This window comes from Engraulis encrasicolus, unplaced genomic scaffold (assembly GCF_034702125.1).
Source record: "Engraulis encrasicolus isolate BLACKSEA-1 unplaced genomic scaffold, IST_EnEncr_1.0 scaffold_27_np1212, whole genome shotgun sequence".
Taxonomy (NCBI): Eukaryota; Metazoa; Chordata; class Actinopteri; order Clupeiformes; family Engraulidae; genus Engraulis; species Engraulis encrasicolus.
In genome coordinates, this window is record NW_026945566.1 from 1232194 (window position 1) to 1253422 (window position 21229).

Consider the following 21229-nt stretch of genomic DNA (forward strand, 5'->3'; position numbering starts at 1 on the left):
GTTCCCCACCCCTGCCCTAAGCCCTGCCCCCAACCACCAACATATCAAATATCAGTCAGTCCAGCTGGCCGATGTCCCTCTATCATGTTCGGACCAGTAGCCTACTTGCTTGCATATACTGGGAATCTTTGGAATCTTTGTTCCGTTGAAATGTGTCTAGTCTTGCCAATGTGTCCCCAAACCATTTTGACTGCTGCTTCTCTTTTACCCAAATTACTTTCTGCTGTCCATCTTTGCCTGACCATACTGAAGTCTTGATTTACTATGGACAAAAACACCCGATCAAGGCCATTGTATCTGTGTGTGTGTTTTTTAGAGACAGGATCGTTTGAGAGCAGTGATATCCAAGCAAGAAAGTGTTCTACAGTAGGATGTGTGGGTCCTGTTTATTTTAAAACCATAACGTTTTAGATAATAATAATTACAAACAATGTAGAATGTAACATTGATACACACACATTTCTGAAATTCAGTAAATTTACATTTTTCTTTATTTCATTGGTCCATTGGTGTATTTGACATATTGTTCATGGCTGTGTGGAGTTGGAAGTCGGCCAGTGAGCAGACAGTTATTTTTTTTATTATTTGCTCTTGGGTCCCCCTATAGGATTCATATGTAATTGTCCATCACTACTGTGGTGAAGCAATACACAATATGTAATGGTGCACAATGTCTTGCAATATGATGGACTGATGAAGGTGATGAATTATGGCCACGGTTGTCAGATAAGAATGACGCTCTACAAAGCCAAAATACAATAACTGCCCAGAATTTTTTGGATATTGTAGTTACTGCAAAATTTACAGTAAATAGTGATATCTATTTTGGACCATGAGGTCTTGTCACAAAATAAAGGAGAGGTCTCGTGAAGACCATATTCAGTCTAAACTCAATTTTGACTAAATATGTAGGCCTAGTATAGGGCAGTCATGGGTGAGCGGTTAGGGCGTCAGACTTGCATCCCAGAGGTTGCCGGTTCGACTCCCGACCCGCCAGGTTGGTGGGGGGAGTAATCAACCAGTGCTCTCCCCCATCCTCCTCCATGACTGAGGTACCCTGAGCATAGTACCGTCCCACCGCACTGCTCCCCATGGGGCGCCACTGAGGGCTGCCCCCTTGCACGGGTGAGGCATAAATGCAATTTTGTTGTGTGCAGTGTTCACTTGTGTGCTGTGGAGTGCTGTGTCACAATGACAATGGGAGTTGGAGTTTCAAAATGGGCTTTCACTTTCACTTCACTAGTAACTGCACTTTGCCTTTGCCAGAATGGTTGTGCCCTTTAAATTGCTGTTGCTGTTGTAATGTCAGGGTGCCTGATTTGGCAAACTAACACACTGCTTTTTCCCACTCCAATATACTATGCCAGGTCTCATGAACGCTTGCTTAAGCTCATGCAAACTCATGAATGTCTTGCTTTATAGTAGAGCCGAGCTGTTGTCACTTCAAAGGATGGAGGCAGCGATTACAATTTATCTCCTTATTTCATTACCTGCCCTCTCACACTCTAAAACTGGCAAAAGGTGGTGTCCCCCAAGAAAAACACTACACTATTCACCTAGACTTAACTCCTCACTTCACTTTTACACGTCTGCTCTATATTAAAATCGTCTCAGCTCTGATTAAAAATAATTAACGTCTTCGAACCCTTATTAATAACCCGATCCCTTATCAATAGCATGGACACCTCCCCCAAATCAAAACCCATACCAAAACTGATTTGCACACAGAATTCTAGAAAACATACGAGGGAGTGGGACACAACATGCACGCGCATTCACACACATTCACCATTCACACACATCCAGACAGACAGACAGAGAGGGAGTCCTCAGTATATGCTATAAAGAATTAGATTTTTTGGGGGGGTCTTTTCTGGCCTTTATTGTTACAGGATAGTATGAGAGGAGACAGGAAACCATTGGGAGAGAGAGATGGGGCAGGATCGGGAAATGACCCCGCCGGGGTCCCCGTGGGCATGCAAGCCCAAATGTGGGGGGCTTAGCGCGCTGCGCCACAGCACCCCCCAAGAATTTGAATTTGAATTTGAATTTGAATTTGAATTTGAATCATAAGGGGAAACACACAGTGCAGTCCAGGGGGCCCTCTGCATTACAATGAACCTGCAGTAACATCACCGAGACACTGTCAGTTGTTTGAAAGAAAGAGTCTGGACAAACCGAACAAAAATGACACTGAAACAAATGTAATTATTAACAAGTACACAAGTGAATTTATTTATGCAAGCAATTTTTGTTCCTACTGTTCAAAAAAAGCCACTGTCAAGCTGTTGGCACATGTATGTACAAAACAGAGTCATTTTACGGCCCACTACAGAGCATTCTTAGTGAAAGTACAAAAGACTTATACGAGGAGGAAGCTGAAAGCATTGTCTGGTTATCAATACTGAATGCGCAACGTCATAACAAGTATCAGTTTAAGACATGGTTTGAAAATCATTACAACCTAAATAAGGACACAAATAAACACTACAACCTAGTATATATATATATAGCTTTTTAATACTGTTATCGAAGGAGCCGTTATACTGCACATATAATAAAACAATTGACCCAGCAAGACAAAGTGTAAAAATTCAAACTGAGAGAGAGAAGGAAATTTCTTTTTGAATTGGATTAAACAATTACCATTATATGCTTAACCATGCCACAAATAACAACTAGATACACAGTCTCTCACCTAATACATTTTTTTTATCAGTTCATAAACCAAATGCTGCATAACTAGGACTAGTGTTTAGTTATGAACCCAAATGCACTTACACCAAGAAAGAGCTCACAATAAGTGCACGAGGAACTAGCTTTTTTCTTGTCTTTAACGTTTTTTTAACTTACACTGACAGAGCAGTCAGGCAAAGGTATCATGAGATGCTGTCTTACAAACCTGGAGCAGCAGAGTGGAATCGGCAAAACAGAGCCAAAACATGATGTTTGGTCCATCATCATGAACAACATCTACTCTTCTGTATTCTCATTTTACTCTACACCTTTTCCAGCTGTGTTTGGTAACCGTTTGGTAAAACTATGTTACCTTCACAGTATTTAAGTAACGTTAGATGGATTCTGTGATGTTAAGTTCTCCTCTCCAAAGCACCAGAAAGACCGGATGGTAAATTTGTCAGCTTGCCACTTGGTTTAGTGTTGATTAGCTTATACCTCTGAATGGACATAACCACGAGATTACCACTTAACTTTGACCACTGGAACATGTGTTAAGCTCCTATGTAATGACCTGAAGTGTTTGACATATTTGTATATATATTTATATATATCTATATATATATGTATATATACAGTGAAGAACAGTGACTAGTACATGTCTGGTTATTTTTTTCTAATGTTAAAAAGTTCAGATAAAACATAATTTAAAAAGAAATCCTTAATCCAAATGTTATTTGCGTGTGAGTATGGCTTGCAATGGATGAAATAGAAAAGAAAAAAAAAACAAAACAATCATCTACAGAGTCTATCCAAGGCAAATCCTTCCTATAAGGCCAGTCTACTCGGCTCTCTAGCGCATCACAGTTCCCCGCTCCTCCATCTGACTTCTCTTCTCTTCCAGCACCAGTGCACCACGCTCAGGCTGACTTGTCCAAAGGGCAATCATCCACTTTACAGTCTAACAAGCAACTGTTATGGGGCACCTAAGTCACACCCTCTACTTCCTGGTTCATGGGGCAGAGGGAGTGAAAAAATGATTACTGGGCTTGAAAATTAGTGATTTGTGGATTTGTGGTGTATAGGTGGAGGTCCACGGTTTGGATTGGTGTAAAAAAAACACTCATTTTCAAGCCCAGTAATTATTTTTTGACTGCCTCTGCCCCATGAACCAGGAAGTAGAGGGCGTGACTTAGGTGCCCCATTGACAAAGCATCAAAGTATTAGTTAGTACGTACAGCTAGCATATACTTCTGACAGTTAGGCCAAGCTACAGTATAGCAATATGAAAAAGTCACTTCACGGTACTTGGTTTGAATCCCTGGCACTCCCAACCAATAAAGAATTTGCTGGAAAGGAATCTGTACATTGTGTATACTGTTGGTGCTTACCTTTCGGAAGCATATTATGCAATTCTACCTGTAAATAATACAAGTTTGGTCACATTTTGGTCTCGTAAAATCACAAAGAAACAAAAAGGAAAGGAAGAGGTGAGAATGGATCTAGGTGGTGAGCCCCATTCCAAATGAGTTTGGGGAGCCTCAAAGTCAGTCTCAAAAAAAAAAGAAAAAAAAAAAGGTGGAGTCACATGATCTTTTTTTCAGCTTGAAGCAAGCCTTCGGTTAAGTGTCAACAAAACTTCATGGATTTCAGATGTGTGTAGAGATATAAGCGATGAATAAATGACAGTGAGCCACTCACTTTGTGTGCTTTCAGGAATAGGTGTACTGTCTCTGAGCAGAACCAAAATGGATGGGAGGTAGAGAAAAAAGAGATTGGAAGAAGAACCACAAGAGGACTTGATATAAGACATAGAAGTAATAGAAAAAAATGCAAATTTTCAAATCCCAGATATAAGTGGAGGAGTAGTCAGACAGGTTGTCGTGGAGGAGGCACTGGACGCGCCCCCCGACACCAACATTCTCTGTTCCCACCCCTAAGCACGTAAGTAAGTGAAGGACATTCACCCGACCCACCCACACCCACATCCCCTATTCACCCTGGCAAACAATAACATCAGAGACTAGAGCAAGTGCAGATGTTTATGTGTGTCTGTGTGTGTCCAAGTGTGTAGGAAAGGGGGGGCATGCGTGTTTGTGTGTGTGTCAGTGTCAGTGTGTCGGTGTGCGTGTCTTGTGTCTGTGTCGTCGGGGACGTGTGCTTTATGTGTAGGCGTTCAGCCGTTCTTTTGAGCGAGTCGAATGGATGTCGTGCAGCTCCTGCTCCTCCTTGGACTTGATGTCCTCGTATTTCTGCATCCGGCAGGCATCCTTGACATACGCCCAGTTAGCACCCAGCACCATTAGGTAGTGGACCTGGGGGAGGAATAGGGTTTAGAGAGGTTAGAGGGTTACCATGGAGGAGGAGAGGGAAGAGAGAGACTAACACACAGAGAGAGAGAGAGAGAGAGAGAGAGAGAGAGAGTGTGTGAGAGAGACAGAGAGAGAGTATGTGTTTGTGTGTGTGTGTGTGTGTGTGTGTGAGAGAGAGAGAGAGAGAGAGAGAGAGAGAGAGAGAGAGAGAGAGGTTATGGAGGTAAAGCAAGTTATTCACTTTTAGTGATGATTAACTCACACAAAGCCTCATTATTAAGTGGTCAATATTCTGTAAATAGTTTAGACGTTGGAACCACTCTGAGCTATTAGCCACATTAGTTGTATCATCAGTAGTGCCACCTTTGGGAGTTACAGGAGGCCAGCATTGGGAGGTTATTAATAAGGACTCTTAAAACGCGTTGTGGTTATTGTGTTCCCTTCTGTATAAACCAAATACAGTCTCTTGACTGCGGGCGTGTCATGGCGGAGGATGCTAGGGAGCCCCCTTGTCCCCCAGCGCATACTGTATGCTTTGGGCAACGGTGGCCTTGCCTTGCCACCTCAGGGAAGGAAGGTCCTCTTAGAATCGGGTGCAGTATTTCCCCAAGCTCTGGGAGGCCAGGGTGACATAGTTACGAACGAGGACCATGCTGCAAACTCCCTGCCCAATCGACACACCAACAAGACAGACAGTGAAGGAAAAACAGAAATACATGTGCATGATTTAATTTTCCAATGTCTATCCTTGAAAAAGAATTGAGAAAAATTAGAAACTGTCCTCAACCTCTAATGCTTAACTTTGGGTGTCTGAGTTTGTCGATGCAGAAAGTCAGTCTCGAGAAATAAGTGAATAAAGAAACACTTGGAAAAGGTGTAAGCTCGAAACATCTCTGAGGCGGTTCCAAAAGCAAAAAGAAAACTGTTCTTGTTTTTTTATTTGTTTACTTTTATTATTGTTATTTTCCAATGTCTACCCTTAAGATCATGGTGAAATAGTCTTTAGGTAAGCCACTTACAACTGTGATGAAATGCATATGATGAAGTTGTTTCTGGACATGTTTGATGAATGGACATAGGATACTGCTGAATAAACAGCACCCTGGTGCTAGTGTAATGGCAATGCCAATTTTCGACACTAGGTGGCACTGTTACTCATGTAAAAAGTTAATCTGCAGTGCCAAGCACTGCACCCATGTAATGCAATGATGTAATGAAATAATTAAGCGTACATCTAGCGCAGCCAGTGTCCCATCTTTCAACTCTCATTACATTTTAATGCACCATTCATTTCAGATTACTATTCTGTCTTCTGGGGTGTCTATTCTCATTCTTGGCTCCTCAGTTGTCTCTTGCAGATCCAGAGTTCCTCTGATGCACATGGATATATGTACAGGCTTAGCATCTACAAGTGTACACTTGTTTCTCTGTGTGTGTGTGTGTGTGTGTGTGTGTGTGTGTGTGTGTGTGTGTGTGTGTGTGTGTGTGTGTGTGTGTGTGTGTGTGTGTGTGTGTGTGTGTGTGTGTGTGTGTGTGTGTGTGTGTGTGTGTGTGTGTGTGTGTGCGTGTGTGCGTGTGTGTGCGCAGAAGGAACCCAGAACGTGCAGAAGACAATGTATCCAGCAGGTGGCAATAGAACTCATTCAGCGACTGCTCGTCTCCAACGCCACTGACCACTCATGTCACATCAATCACTTCTAAGAAAACATTTGCTTTCTCTTGCCTCTTCACATTCCTCAAAAAACGTTTAAGAATGAGTTGTTGCGCTACCAATTAAAGCCCTAAATGTTAATGAGTTCATTTTGATGGAAAGCTAAATTCTTCTACTTCATTTATTAACGATTTTACTGTATCTGTTGTATCAAACAATCGAGAGACTTAAGGTTGTGGTTTTGAATATGGTAAGTGTAACAGATCAGGCTCAGATAAAAAAAATATATATATACAAATTTGAGGGCATTGTGAAAAAAATATGGAAATATGGATAACATCAATATGTATGGAATTATCATTACTCTGTCATCAATCTGTATGGAATTGTCATTACTCTTTGACAAAAGTTTATATTTCTTCACCTACTCCCCCCACTCATCGTCTTGTTTTCCCTTGAGGATGGACCTTGAGTCTGTTGCCCAGTGCTGAGTGCAGTAGCCTATATCAGTGGTTCCCAACCTATGGGTCGGGACCCAACCTATGGGTCGCCAAAGATCCACGGGGGGTCGCGAAGCCCTCTTGAGTTTTAAGGGGTTTCATTTTAATACCATATGTAGCCCATGTTGAATAAATGACAAATGCATAGAAGCAACAAAATTTAAGTGCTACATTAAACATTTATTATTTGAACAAAGTGAGTTTTCGGAGGAGACAGAGCGTATCAAGTGACTTCCTCTCATGCGGGCGCTGGGTCACCAAAGCTTACAATTGTAAAAACATGGGTCCCTGAAGAAAAAGGTTGGGAACCACTGGCCTATATGATTCTACACCAGCTATGGGTCCTGCACTCAGCAAGCTCCTTTCTTCTCTCTCTGTTTCCATGGCAACTGCACCCCATGTCTTTCCAGTGCCGAGCATCGCCCCCTCCCAAACTCTCTCTCTCTCTGCTTCGCACACGCCCTCTCTCTCTCTCTCTCTCTCTCTCTCTCTCTCTCTCTCTCTCTCTCTCTCTCTCTCTCTCTCTCTCTCTCTTCCCATCTACCTCTGCATCCTGCTCTTTTGCTCATTAATGGAGCTCCATGTAGCTACAGCTTTTTCTATTACGCGACAAGCACACACCGCAGGTTGCTCCTTCTGCGAGCACACAACACTCCTTGCATCGAGAGGATGCTACTCATGTCCTCTCTATATGATTGCAAACAGCTAACTGCTGGTCTTTATAATGCGCGCTTGCTTCAGCAACATTACCTATATCCTAACGCTATTTTTTTTTCACGAATATTTGGTCACTTATGGTCACTGGATGCTATTAGCGGAGCAGCAGTGGCCCTGATCATCAAACGTTGCTCTTGTTTTCTGCATTGGTGGCACAGCAGTGGCCTGAATGCGTGCAGGGCCGGATGATCCATAAGGGCTAGCGTAGCTGCACAGTGTCCAGGGGCACCAACCATTTGACCAGCAAGGGGAACCATAGGGCTGGGCGATATGGAAAAAAACCTATATCACGATATGGATTACTTTATATCATGATAACGATATACATCACGATGTAGAGTAGAGTAGAGTAGAGTAGAGTAACTTTATTGATCCCCAGGGGGAAATTCAGGGCACGATGTAGCACAATTATGTACATTTTCAATTATTGCCTTTCTCTTTCTCTTTATTTTGTCGTGTTGCAAAACCACTTGTCTTAAAAATGTATCTTTTTTTATTCTTATTTTTACAGTTATATGAACTTGGAGCATGTATAGTGACATGAATTGTAATTGAATTATCTTAAATAGTTTAAAATTCATAAAATTAGTTTATCACGATATAAACAATTGAAGGGAAAGGGCACGATATAAAAAATGTATCACGATAAGGATATATATAATGATAACGATAAGACAAACATTTATTGTGCAGCAAATATTGTTCATAAAGGGGGCACCAGTGAGGTATATTGCCTGGGGGCACCATATTGGCTGAATGGGGCTCCAGGTAGGATTACTTAATCACGCTCCCGAGTCAGCCGATGCTTACGCGAGTCAATAGTGAGTGAACGATTACTCTCGTTACCACTTCCATGGTCAGCTGTCAAAAAACCCCACATGCAACTTCTGACAGCGCGGTCCGAGGGAGTGTCGTGGGAAACACTTTTCATATGAAAACATCGCTTTACATACCGTATTCAGATTTGTATCAACTGCTGGCATTCCGTGATGAAAAACAGTCTCACAGCAAGTTTATTTGAACAGCATTTTTTCATTACGGTGTAGATTGTGAGACAGGCATGTCACGGGCACCGTGCAAATTACGTCATCCTACCTTGTGCCCCTTTAACCGCAGAGATACACCAGCGGCGATCTGAGCGAGTCGAGCGACGGAAGTAATTGACTTTGTATTGAGTCGAGAGACAAAAGCGATTCTGGAGACTAGAGCGATTTGCGCGACGAGCGCGACAATTTGAAGTTGAAATCTTTTCAACTTTCTATGACGCGGTTCGGCGACAAGCCGCGACAGCCAATGACTGTATAGAGGTCAGTGACCACAGCCAATGGGAATGCTTGAATGCTTTGCCTTCTGCCTGTACGGACATACTCTAGTCTCCTCAATCTCTCGTATCGCTTGCTGCTACACTCTGTCGCTTGAATCGCGTCGCCGCTGGTGTATCTCTGCGGTAATGTGGTCCTAATGTATGATGTTATCAAAGCTGCCGCCATGCGAGTGTAGCTGCAGCTGGGGCCACGTTACACCACATCACCAAGAGATCAACATTATCAGCAAATCAAAGAGGATCGACTTTGACGCGTTCTGGCCGACGACTGAGCTAATAACACAGGCGAGTAATAGATGAAATGGCATACTGCCGTGCATATATGTAAGAGATGAAACTGCAGCCCTTACCATGGCGATGACGGCAGCTCCAGCCCCAGCCAGGGCGCAGATAAATAGGTGGAATGTCATGTCCAGCTGCAAGGCAAAAATAAACACAAACAACTGACCTTTACAGACGGAGCGCTGCAGTACAGTGCATTATAATGTTTCACAACTGCGCCCCCAAATCAATATCAGACTCCACAAGAGCAAATGTCTCTTTTTTTTACAACCCACTCAGTGGATCATTTCACACACCAGATTGTATACAGCACAGTGCATGCAAGTTTCGTCGTTTTGGTATGTTGGGCTGTTGGGCATTGGAAAACAAAGAGTTGTCAAGCCGTATGACAACAAGCATTGCGAAAAGGAAGAAAGGAGTCGCACACAAGAGCTGAATGCAAAATCAAAACTGAAAAGCCGAATAAAGTAGATAATAAAGTCTCTTCCTTTTCCCCATACTGCTCTTGGAATTACGCAACGAGCGAAACGCTCAGAAAAAGACATTGGCGCGGAACAACTAAGCATCGTAAATATTAAGTAACATTGCTGTGCATATCTGTTGTAGCACAGCAGTGTGCGTCTCTGCAGCAGGCTTGTACGAAATTCCGAATGGAAAGAATTTCAATTCAAAGTAATGCCATAATACGAACACTAGGTGGTGGTGTTCTATGTACTTTCAAAGGGTGGTGTAGATTAAATTCAAAGAAAATTAAGGTAATGGCACCACCTAGTGTTCGTATTATGGCATTATTTTGAATTGAAATTCTTTCCATTCGGAATTTCGTACAAGGCTGCTCTGCAGGGATGTAATGTGTTCTGTCTGGCAGAGCTCCCCCTGCAGGCATGCCCTCTGATATGACATGAGGCTGGAGTACACTACAGCAGTGGTTCTTAACCTGGGGTGCGGGCACCCCCTGGGGGTGCGCCAGAGATTTCAGGGGGTGCGCGGAATTTTGTTTGTGTTGAGGTTGTGACCAAAATTCTGCTAGCAAACATTATAATTAGGCCAAATCAAGACCAAATTAAACATGTTTTGGTCCCCATGTAAAGGTATTGAGGTATTGATTAATGTCTCAAGTAATTAATTGTTCAAACAATTCATTGAATTAAGTTATGAATCACTTCAATCATTTTTAGTGCGTATACACCTGTAGAAGTTTGGGTTGGGGGTGCGCGGCTTGTTTTGGGCACAGGTAAGGGGGTGCGTTGAGAAAAAAAGGTTAAGAACCACTGCACTACAGTACCTCAGGCAGCCCCGTACAGATGACAACGGGTTTATGATGCTCACATATCAAATAGGAGAGCTGGGATTGAGAGTGGATCCCTGCTTTCTGACACTGTGTGTGTGTGTGTGTGTGTGTGTGTGTGTGTGTGTGCGCGTGAGAGTGTGTGTGTGTGTGTGAGAGAGAGAGAGAGAGAGTGTGTGTGTGTGTGTGTGTGTGTGTGTGAGAGAGTGTGTGTGTGTGAGTGCGTGCGTGAGAGAGTGTGTGTGCGTGGCGTGAGTGCGTGCGAGAGAGAGAGAGAGAGAGAGAGAGAGAGAGAGAGAGAGAGAGAGTTTGTGTGTGGGTGGAGAGGTGCAGCCTGCTGATTCTGAATGTCTGAGTGGAAGTGTCAGAACGAGCCAGAAAGAGAGGAGGAGAGGGAAAGAGAGGAGGAGAGGGAAAGACATGAGAAGGTACATGTTGACTGCAGAGTGTAAAAAGTCTTCCTCCATCATGCTGTCAAGCACCAGCACTCCACACATACTGTAGCCCTATCAGTCAAAGTCTGCAAGGAAACGTCTCTCCCACTCACCTCATTGGAGTCACACAATTCCCCAAACGTTTTTGCGTTTGTGCACACCTTCTTCTCATCAGTCAGAGTCACAAGGCCTACAACATAGAGAAACATGGGGAGATTTTCATGTAGCATGGTATTTATTGTAGTGATGTTTTACAGGGAATTTACAGACAGGACCATTTAATTAAATTATCACTACAATAATGACCCTGCATTGAACGGTCTATCTATCTATCTATCTATCTATCTGTCTATCTGTCTATCTGTCTATCTATCTATCTATCTATCTATCTATCTATCTATCTATCTATCTATCTATCTATCTATCTATCTATCTATCGTTCTATCTATCGTTCTATCTATCGTTCTATCTATCGTTCTATCGTTCTATCGTTCTATCGTTATATCTATCGTGCAATTTGTCAAATAAACAGAAGCGGGTATATATCAATGGATTTACACTAAATTGATATTACAGTAAAATCAATTGGAAAAAATGGTGATATCAAAACCAGAAGAGGGGACAACCCATGCATACTATAATACTATATACAATGGGCTAAATCCCTGTGTTTTGCATCATAGGAAAATGTGAGCTTTGATACTGAGTAAAGGGCCCTTGTGGTTTATTGCAGTAGAAGGACTGAACCGCTATGATCTTCACATGCTGTGAGGTCAATTACCTGTAAAATAACATGAACTCTCAATTATTGGTTTTTAAGAGTGTTCAAGTCCTTGACAACTACACATTCTATACTTATGGAAAAGGGAATAGTAAACAAACAAATTAATATTTCATCCATGAACTGAATAAAACATAATTCCTGATCCACTATGAATGGAAGTCATGGTCAAATTGGCACGCCATTCTGTACAATCCAGAATGTACACAGTAATCCTACACAGGACTGGACTGTTTTGGCACTATGGAACTGCTATGCCACATACCAGAGATTCTTTAAGTATATGAAGAGTTCAAATGCAAAACCCCCTAAGTGCCTTTTCAGAAAATAATCTTAATTAATTTCCATTTAATACAAAGCTATCAAAATTGCATATTTTTACATTGTATTTATGTATTATAACTATTTACATGTATTATCAGGTACATGAATGTAAACCAAACCAACAATGGGGTTCTCTAAAAATACAGAAGTGCAGGTATTCAGAAATGGAGTTAGGGGGTTTTGCATCTGAACTCTTCATATAGAGATATGCCAACATATGGGCACCTAACATGACCAGGTTCCGGTCTGCCTAAAGGGGCGTGTCATAATGCTCCTAGCATTGAATAGAACAGTCCTTAGGTCTGCCTAGGTCTGCCTAAAGGGGGATTTCCCCCCCTCCCCCTTGCAATAATAGAACCCAGAAACAATGGGCCAATGGAACCTCTCTCTCTCTACTCTCTCTGACACATACCATATTGGCGCAGGTCCAGACACAGTTTGTCTGACTCTGGGATCATGGTGTAGTTCTGACAGATGGTCCAGATGTTGAAGTACATGAAGACGGGCAGGGAGGTGAAAGCCGTCACTCCCAGCCAAGCCAGCATGAAGAGGTAGGTCAGCATGATGAACTGAAGGGAGAAAAACACGAGGGAAGAACAATGAGGCGGACCGCCCGTCACACAGACACAGTGACGTTGAATAGACCAGTGTTTCTCAAAGTGGGGCGTAAGCCCCCCTGGGGGGACGCAGAGGCATCTCAGGGGGGGCGTGTGACATCTGATTTTGGATTTTATTCCCCTAAGGAAATGATTTCCTGTCTTGTCAATAAATCAATAAGTTTAAAGTCCTCACCAACATTATATTATTAATTGTCATGAACTTGAATAGCATAGGAAATGAACACAAATCTGCATTCGACTGCAGTCCCTCTTTGTTTAAGAGGGGAGGGGGGGGGGAGCATTTAGACCCTCTGAAGGGGGGAATGATGGAAAAAGTTTGAGAATCGCTGGAATAGACATTGCAAAATGCTAGTGGCTGCATTGCCCTCCCAGTGAGACAATCCAAGATTACTGCCCTATATAAATCCACAATAAACTACGACCGTTGGTTACTGCCTGCTGTTTCACATCCGTTAATGACAAGACTCTTACCCAAGCGCTGACGCAGCGTCCACAGGTGGTGATCTTGAAGTCTCCGTACAGGTCGCGGATGGCCCCGGTGGTGAAGAAGCCCTCCACCATCAGCAGGATGCCGTAGACAAAGAAGGCCGCCGCCACGCCGTAGATCACGTACTTGAAGATGTCAATCCTGCAGAACGGAGTGAAAAAGGAAACAGGCCTCGAGGTGAACGGGATTTCTTCTAAGCTGACACTAATGACATTTCATGGCGGCATGCAATGTAAGAGACCGTGTTTAATTGGGGAAAAGCCTTCAAGTTGGAGATGTCTGCGAATGTGGTGATGGTTGCTGTAGAACCCTGCATTGCAGGGGTGTCGTACAGGGGGGTAAAATGTGACTGAGTTACCAGGGCCACATGTATACAGGGGGCAACAGTGTCTGATTTATGTACATATATTGCGGGTGGGGGTGGGGGTGGGGGGGGGTGGGGTGTCCACAGGGCCAAGAATTTGCTGCTAATCCCCTGCTGCAATGCGTGCTGTGACTATACCTCAGACTACTTTATGTAACATTTTCATCTATGCATCGGCCACATGATAAAATGGGTGGGAACAGACATAGCTCCAGATAAAAAACTTACAAGTTATTACAAAAAAATCAATAAAAAAATAAACGTTCAGTCTCAGTAGTTTTTGTCTGCATTGCCTCTGCAGTTCTATTTTCATACTCAGGCATATGAGTCTGGACAGGTTTTTGGAATAGGTATTCTGTCCCAGTCTCCGGATGTCATGAGCCTTCCTAGACTGGCGACAGGCGGAGTTCCGCTGAGCAGGTGTGTGGCGGACGACCCGGGGCGATTTCAGTGGACCTAATTCCCTGGGTGGGATTCTCGCCAAAACACGTCACACACCATTGCCGGAAAATCAATTTTAGCCCATGTGTGAGAGTGTGTGTGTGTGTGTGTGTGTGTGTGTGTGTGTGTGTGTGTGTGTGTGTGTGTGTGTGTGTGTGTGTGTGTGTGTGTGTGTGTGTGTATGTGTGTGTGTGTGTGTGTGTGTTGGGTGCTGTGTCAGGGGAAAATTTTACTTATTCACAGTCTTGGCCAGCGCCTGCCACTGACTCCTTACACCACTCTATGCAGCTACACGTAGATGTCTACCAAGACGGGCATTATTGCACAGGTCGATTTTTTTTATATCCCACTTTATGACTTCAACTTTCCTCATAGGATCATTTTACTGCTGAATGGTATCGAGCATATAATGCAATTTTGAATTAGTAGTATTTTTCCATGAATATCATCATCATGTGAATTACCTGTAATATTTCCTCATAATGTAGCACAGGTATTGCACCCTGTTTTGAGCTATTTCAGAACCCATCTCAGACTCTGCTTCCTGCTATCTCATTTTCCTTGATTTTTTTGACTGCTTTTTTAAATAGCTGTACAATTCAATCTATAACAATCTACCACTCTCACATCCATTTACTGTAAATGTTCACAAGTCTTACACAGTATGAAATGCCAACGAGAGTGTAGGTGCATTTCTAAAAAGGGCAAAGTAATTATCCACAGTGTTTGACAAAGAGGTCAGCCAGATTTACGTAACAGACCTGAGACAAAGCCTGATGGATACGTGCACTTTACAGCACCAAACTGTGTAAGCTGCTGATTTTGGATTTGTACTGTGCTGATGCAAATGCCTGATACCTGACACAGAGCACTCTGGGGAGTTTATAGCCCAACCAGCCGATGACTGCATGTAAATGAATATTTCCCTCTGAACAAATGCATTTCCACGGTTCTTCGTAGTCCTTAAAGGGGCATTCCACCGGTGGAGACATGAATATATATTGAAAGTGGGTCATATATGTAGTAGAATAGTAGCATACATTTCTAATTTGGTGCCTTCTTGGCCGTCTCAGGGGGAATTGAGAAAGTGTTGCATGACCATTCAAAAGTATGACTGGGTGTCTAGCAATGGACAGCCTAATGCAAATGGGTGAAGTGTCCCTTTATTACCGTAATATGGTATATACGTTTTTTACTGACATGTCACTGATACAATCGTGAACTTAGAATTATAAGGTTCTATCTCCGTTTAGGGTAGTTCTGAGATATTGAGCATCAAAGTTTTTACATCCCAGCTGTTTTGTGAGATAGAACGTTTTTATTTCATTAATAACAATGTAAAATAATACTTTTTCACAAAAATAACACCACACAGGCATTAATAAGCATGTAATGGGTCAGATTATGTAAAAAACTCAATTTTACCAAAAATGGAGATAGAACCTTATAATTCTCAGCTCACGACATGTATGTACCACATGCCTGTGATAGCTATTCTCTCGTGTCACGCTCATTTTTAATGCTTTCCGTTTGTTCTGGTGGTAAACTCACATGGTGAACACATCCAAAGATTCCACAGGTCCTTTCACCACCTCAAAGTAGTTCTCGAGGATGGTAACCGTGCCCGTGAGCGCCTCATGTCCACATCCACAGAATAGAGCCACCCCAGCATACAGCAGGATGGTGGCGATGAGCGAGGCGTAGGGGATGCCACCCAGGCATTTGATGCAGCACTCAAGGCACCCTGTGCAGAGACAACACAAAGACAACACAAGCATTCAGGTCAATTTAGGTTCAAATTCTTCAAATTTACATCACATTTACGTAAACAGTGGTGTTATTTTGAGACGTTCAGATTCCTTCAGGTTAGAAGGTGGCTATACTCATGCATTGACAATTCAGGTTTTTTTTTCATTACGTTATCTGCATTGTGGTGTAAGTTTGCTTATCCCTGCTTGACCCCCATACGTCATCCAACCAGAGTGCTGTCACCTAGACAGGAAGTTTACTGTCAGTCAAAGGCAATCATAGAGTGGAGTCCAATATGCGGACTTCCCTCCTCCCTTGCTCACTTGCCTGCTTGTGATCTCATGATGATGTCACTGACAACGGAAAGTTAATTCAACATCTTGCAAAAGCGCAATTGTAAAGTCTTTTTCTCGTGTGCAATTGTTATGGTGAATGAAAAACAGTCCCTCAAAAGTTGTTGTGGCTAGGCTGACAGCTGGGAAACTTTATCATTTTCTCCACGGAGGAGGGGCCAGGAGGCGGGGCGAGGAGACAAGCACAAGTGGAGGAGGCAAGGACGCATATTGGGATGCACCCATACTGTAGAGGCACGGCTCAGCCGCCAGATTTATAACCTTCATACACAACGTGAAAACAGTATTGATCTGACCATGTAGGCTGCAAATGGACGAGTCAGAAGCACGCTGCTAGCGGGGCCGACCAAGGCAGGCAGCGCAGGATTTATGGCCTGTCGTAAACAAGACCAGGGAAAAAAAAACAAACAAAAAACAACAACAAAGCTCCTCGGTTGGGACCAGGGCCAATCAGAGCGTGCCACATTTGGAGCAGCATTACCCGGCGAGGGAGGATATGTTCTATCAATTTCTGACGGAGGATAAGTGATAACAGTCGTCCGTCTCCTCTCCAGTGGAAGCAAGTAAGGCAGGAAGGAAGTACGTGACCTGGATGTGCTGAGCACACAAAAGCATCCATCTCTCTTGCCCGCCGTGCCACGGAAAATGACTCGGTTAACTCCTAAAGATGTCTGCAAAAGGAAGGAATGGCTTTATACATGCTGTTGGATTTGTTTTAGGACTGTCAAAGTTAGGCTTTCCAGTGACTCTTCTTGTCTTTGATATTGCTAAATGTCACAATGGTAGGTCAGTCCCATTTTCCCCATTTGTAGTAAAACCGTATCACATCTGCTGTGTAGTTAGGTCTAGTTTGGCATGGTTATGCACATGATCACTGGGTGAAAATAAAGAAATTGCAAGATGCAACTGTGACGGAGGTCATCTTGCACCTGTTCACCCCCCTCGGGGATCGAACGTGCGACCTCGTCAACTACAACGGTTCGGCAATGGGAGACACAGTACGATACCGCTGGGCCAAGAGACTAGTCTCTCGGCCCAACGGCACGAGACTGTATGAGGCTATCGGAGGGAGGTTTACCAACGTTCTACGCCAACTCTGTGCTAGTTAGCCTCCGTTACACTCTCCCCCTTAAACCTCACTCCCATCCGGGTCACGGCACCACTGTGACGGAGGTCATCTTGCACCTGTTCACCCCCCTCGGGGATCGAACGTGCGACCTCGTCAACTACAACGGTTCGGCAATGGGAGACACAGTACGATACCGCTGGGCCAAGAGACTAGTCTCTCGGCCCAACGGCACGAGACTGTATGAGGCTATCGGAGGGAGGTTTACCAACGTTCTACGCCAACTCTGTGCTAGTTAGCCTCCGTTACACAACTTCATGCCAGAAATATCTGAATCTCCATATAAGCCTGTATGCTCAAAACTCCAGAGGCTTCTGATGCCTTCCAGAATGTGCACTGGAGCAGAAAGGAGAAAAGGAGCTCTGGTAAGCAAAGCCTGTATTCCCATCCCACTCTATCTTCAGCCAGAGAAAAAAGACACACATGGAGAGAACAGTGAGAGAGAGAGAGAGAGAGAGAGAGAGAGAGAGAGAGAGAGAGAGAGAGAGAGAGAGAGAGAGAGAGATATGTTTGAGAGGGAGGTGTAAATGTGTGAGAGGGAAAGGAAACTGACGGGCTACAGATGAATGCTCAGTGTTGTGTGCAGGATAGATATGGCTCTTTGGTGACGGATAACGCTTCCACTTCATGTTGACATCACAATCTCTTGTGTTGGTGTCAGCATAGCTTTACAGATACAAAGTCCCTCTATCTATCTATCTATCTATCTATCTATCTATCTATCTATCTATCTATCTATCTATCTATCTATCTATCTGAATGTCTGTCTGTTTGATGGACGGACGATCTATCTATCTATCTATCTATCTATCTATCTATCTATCTATCTATCTATCTATCTATCTATCTATCTATCTATCTATCTATCTATCTGTCTGTCTGTCTGTCTGTCTGTCTGTCTGTCTGTCTGTCTGTCTGTCTGTCTGTCTGTCTGATGGACGGACGGACGGACGGACGATTTATCGATCTATCGATCTATCTATCTACTGTAGGTCTGTCTGTCTGTACTGTTTTGCATGTGTCAATCACATGCAAACACAATCACAATCACAAACACACACACACACACACACACACACACACACACACACACACACACACACACACACACACACACACACACACACACACACACACACACACACACACACACAAACAAATCTGACAGGTGTCAGCCATCTGGTTATGATCCCGGCAGTGGCATTGATCATGTGGAGTGGGAGACTGCAGCATACAGGGTTGCCAGATGAGGCTGATGATTTCCAGCCCAAAAAATGCCCAAAACCCGCCTGAAAGCACCAAATCCCGCCCAATTCTATTGATTTCTATGGCCAAAAATATGGCGTTTTTTTCTGCTAAATAACATTTTTACCCGCAGACGGCCATCCTAAGCAGCCCAATTGGGCGGGAATCTGGCAACACTGGCGGCATCCCTGCAGGGCTTGACATTAACCTTTTCACCCACTGGCCACAGTGGCTAGTGGTTTTCCCGAGTCACTAGCCATTCAGGTACTCCACTAGCCACAGATTTTTTACTGTTTTTTTTGTTGTTGTTGTTGTTTATCATGATAAACCTCAGAAGATGAGGTGCTAAAGCAAGAGAAATGTATAGCTTTCTACATGGAAGTGTGAAGTAAACTGAGTTATTGAGCTTTTCCTTTTTTTAAAACAGTATATTCATGTAAGTTTTTCATTGAGCTTTTCCTTGATACACAAGGGACAAGCAACAGAATAAAGGCTACTATGATACGTATGTCATACCAAGGAATAAGCTGCCAGCCAAATTGGCTAGTGACACTAAAAGTATTACTAGCCACAGCCAAGTTTTACCAGCATTTGGCCGGTTGGCAGGTGCCAGTGTCAAGCCCTGCATCCCTGTGGTACGTTTACTGTGTAAGAGAGGCAGTGGGCCCCGAGAGCTGCAGCGAGCCATGGAAGATTAATGAAGAGGTCAGGGTGTCTGCACGCTTTGATCCCAGTGGGCCCCGGCGATCTCAGATCAATGGCCCGCAGGGACAGTCTGTCAACGCGAAAGCTACTCCTGTCCTGCCACTCCTCCTGCATCGTCTGGAGCCGCGGACATGAAGTCATCAGGCTTCTCCCTCTCTCTCTCTCTTAGCATGTGTCCACTCACCAGTGTCACAGACCGACACAAAACAACAGGTAAAAGGTTTCAAGGATTTCTTGGGAGAGAAATGTTGGTAGGCATCATCACATAAGCAGATGTACTACATACTGTAGGTCAAGGTGTGGCCTTGAAACTCGTAAGCAAGCGCAGTAGCATTGGACTGGGCAATTCCATTTGCACTCTAGCACTATCATCATCACCAATCACCACTACACCAGGGTTGCACTGTGCTGAGCACTGATCATTACAGTGCTATGTGTCTGGCGTAGTCGGAATGCTAATGTCGTTGCACATTGCCTCCCCATTCCACAGCGCTGGAAGGAAGCAGTCTGAGGCACTTTCATTCGATTGAGCGACCCAGAAGACAAGAGTCCAAGAAAGCCATTGTCAGCTGCTGGCTGCGCTGTGAGGCGGGCTGCTCAATTACCCAATAAATAAATGGGGAAGTCTGTCTTTGCTCGCTTTAACAGTGCATTTATCCCCGAACAGGCACTGAGGTCAGCCCACAGAAGCTGGTGCTCTAGACCAGTGTTTCCCAACCTTTTTTGTCTTGTGTAACCCCAAGCCTTTTCGTTGTGCCATGAGTACCCCCTAAGTCAAGTTCTATATAGATTTTTCCATACCAATGTAACTAAGCTCCAAATATTTGTTAAAATTTCATTTTTCCAAGTACCCCCTGCAGTGTGCTTGCGTACCCCTAGTGGTACACGTACCCCTGGTTGGGAAACACTGCTCTAGACAGAACATCATGTATTTACTTCTTATTACATGCAGAACGCTAGCCAAGCCTGAATTCCTCTGTAATGGAAATTGCAGTCTGGTATTATGATGAATAGAATTCAATCAAGCATACTACAGTAGGTGGATAGGTACATTCTGACCGCAAATTTCAAAGTGAAGGAGCTGCCTGTTTTTTTTTTTTTTACATGGATCTCCAACTGATCCACTTACTCCATCAAAAGACCCCGCGGCGGGTAATCTTGTACCCTTTGAGTCCCCCAAACGAGAACACTTTTCCTGGAGAGCCGTGGGAGGTCACCCCTGCTGATCCTCACAGAAACCTGCCCTCCCTTTTATACAACATGCTCCAGTCCCCACCCTTGGATTGGGTGTCTTCTTAACCACACAGTAAAAAAAGAACTGTTGTTTTTACGGAAAATTGCTGGCAGCAGTGGTTGCCAAAGTCTACCTTTAAACAAATAACGGTATATTTCCTTTTTACATTTTACGGTAAGATTATGGCAGCAGTGGTTGCCAAAGCCTACCGTTAAATAAATAACGTTTTTTTTTTTTTTTTTTTTACATTTTACGGGAAAATTATGGCAGCAGGGGTTGCCAAAACAGATTTGGACAGATTATATTCAGGTGAGTTCAATTATAGAGTTACAATCAGACAACTGATTGGACTGATTATACTCAGGTGAGTCCAATTATAGAGTTGCAATCACAGACAACTGATTAGACTGATTCTACTCATTGGAGTCCAATAAACATCAACTTAATTAGATACCTAAATAAATGCCCAATTGCCAGATTGTCTAGTGCAGGCAGGTGGACCAGTCTAGTATCATCAATGAAGGGTATGCAAATCCATTCTTTTTTTTTAAAAAGGCCTGAAAATAACCTTAAGGAAAATGAAGGCCAAAGCTAGCGGGGCAAGCAAGCTAACAAA

General features: G+C 43.5%; 1 protein-coding gene across 3 annotated transcripts in view; it reads right to left on the minus strand.

Moving 5' to 3' along the window:
- Positions 1-2205: 2205 nt before the first annotated feature.
- The window catches only part of gpm6ab (glycoprotein M6Ab), a 75934-nt gene continuing 56910 nt past the window's right edge, over positions 2206-21229 (minus strand). For 2 of the 3 annotated variants that reach the window (XM_063193013.1, XM_063193012.1), the window contains exons 2-7: positions 15753-15945; positions 13381-13537; positions 12702-12858; positions 11298-11374; positions 9531-9596; positions 2206-4991 (exon numbers count right to left, since the gene is read on the minus strand). In XM_063193013.1, coding sequence (XP_063049083.1) covers positions 4839-4991; positions 9531-9596; positions 11298-11374; positions 12702-12858; positions 13381-13537; positions 15753-15945 — 803 coding nt within the window. In that variant the 3' untranslated portion in view covers positions 2206-4838. Of the gene's footprint in view, positions 4992-5181; positions 5653-9530; positions 9597-11297; positions 11375-12701; positions 12859-13380; positions 13538-15752; positions 15946-21229 lie in introns of those variants that run through there. The other variant, XM_063193014.1, reaches the window with a different exon arrangement.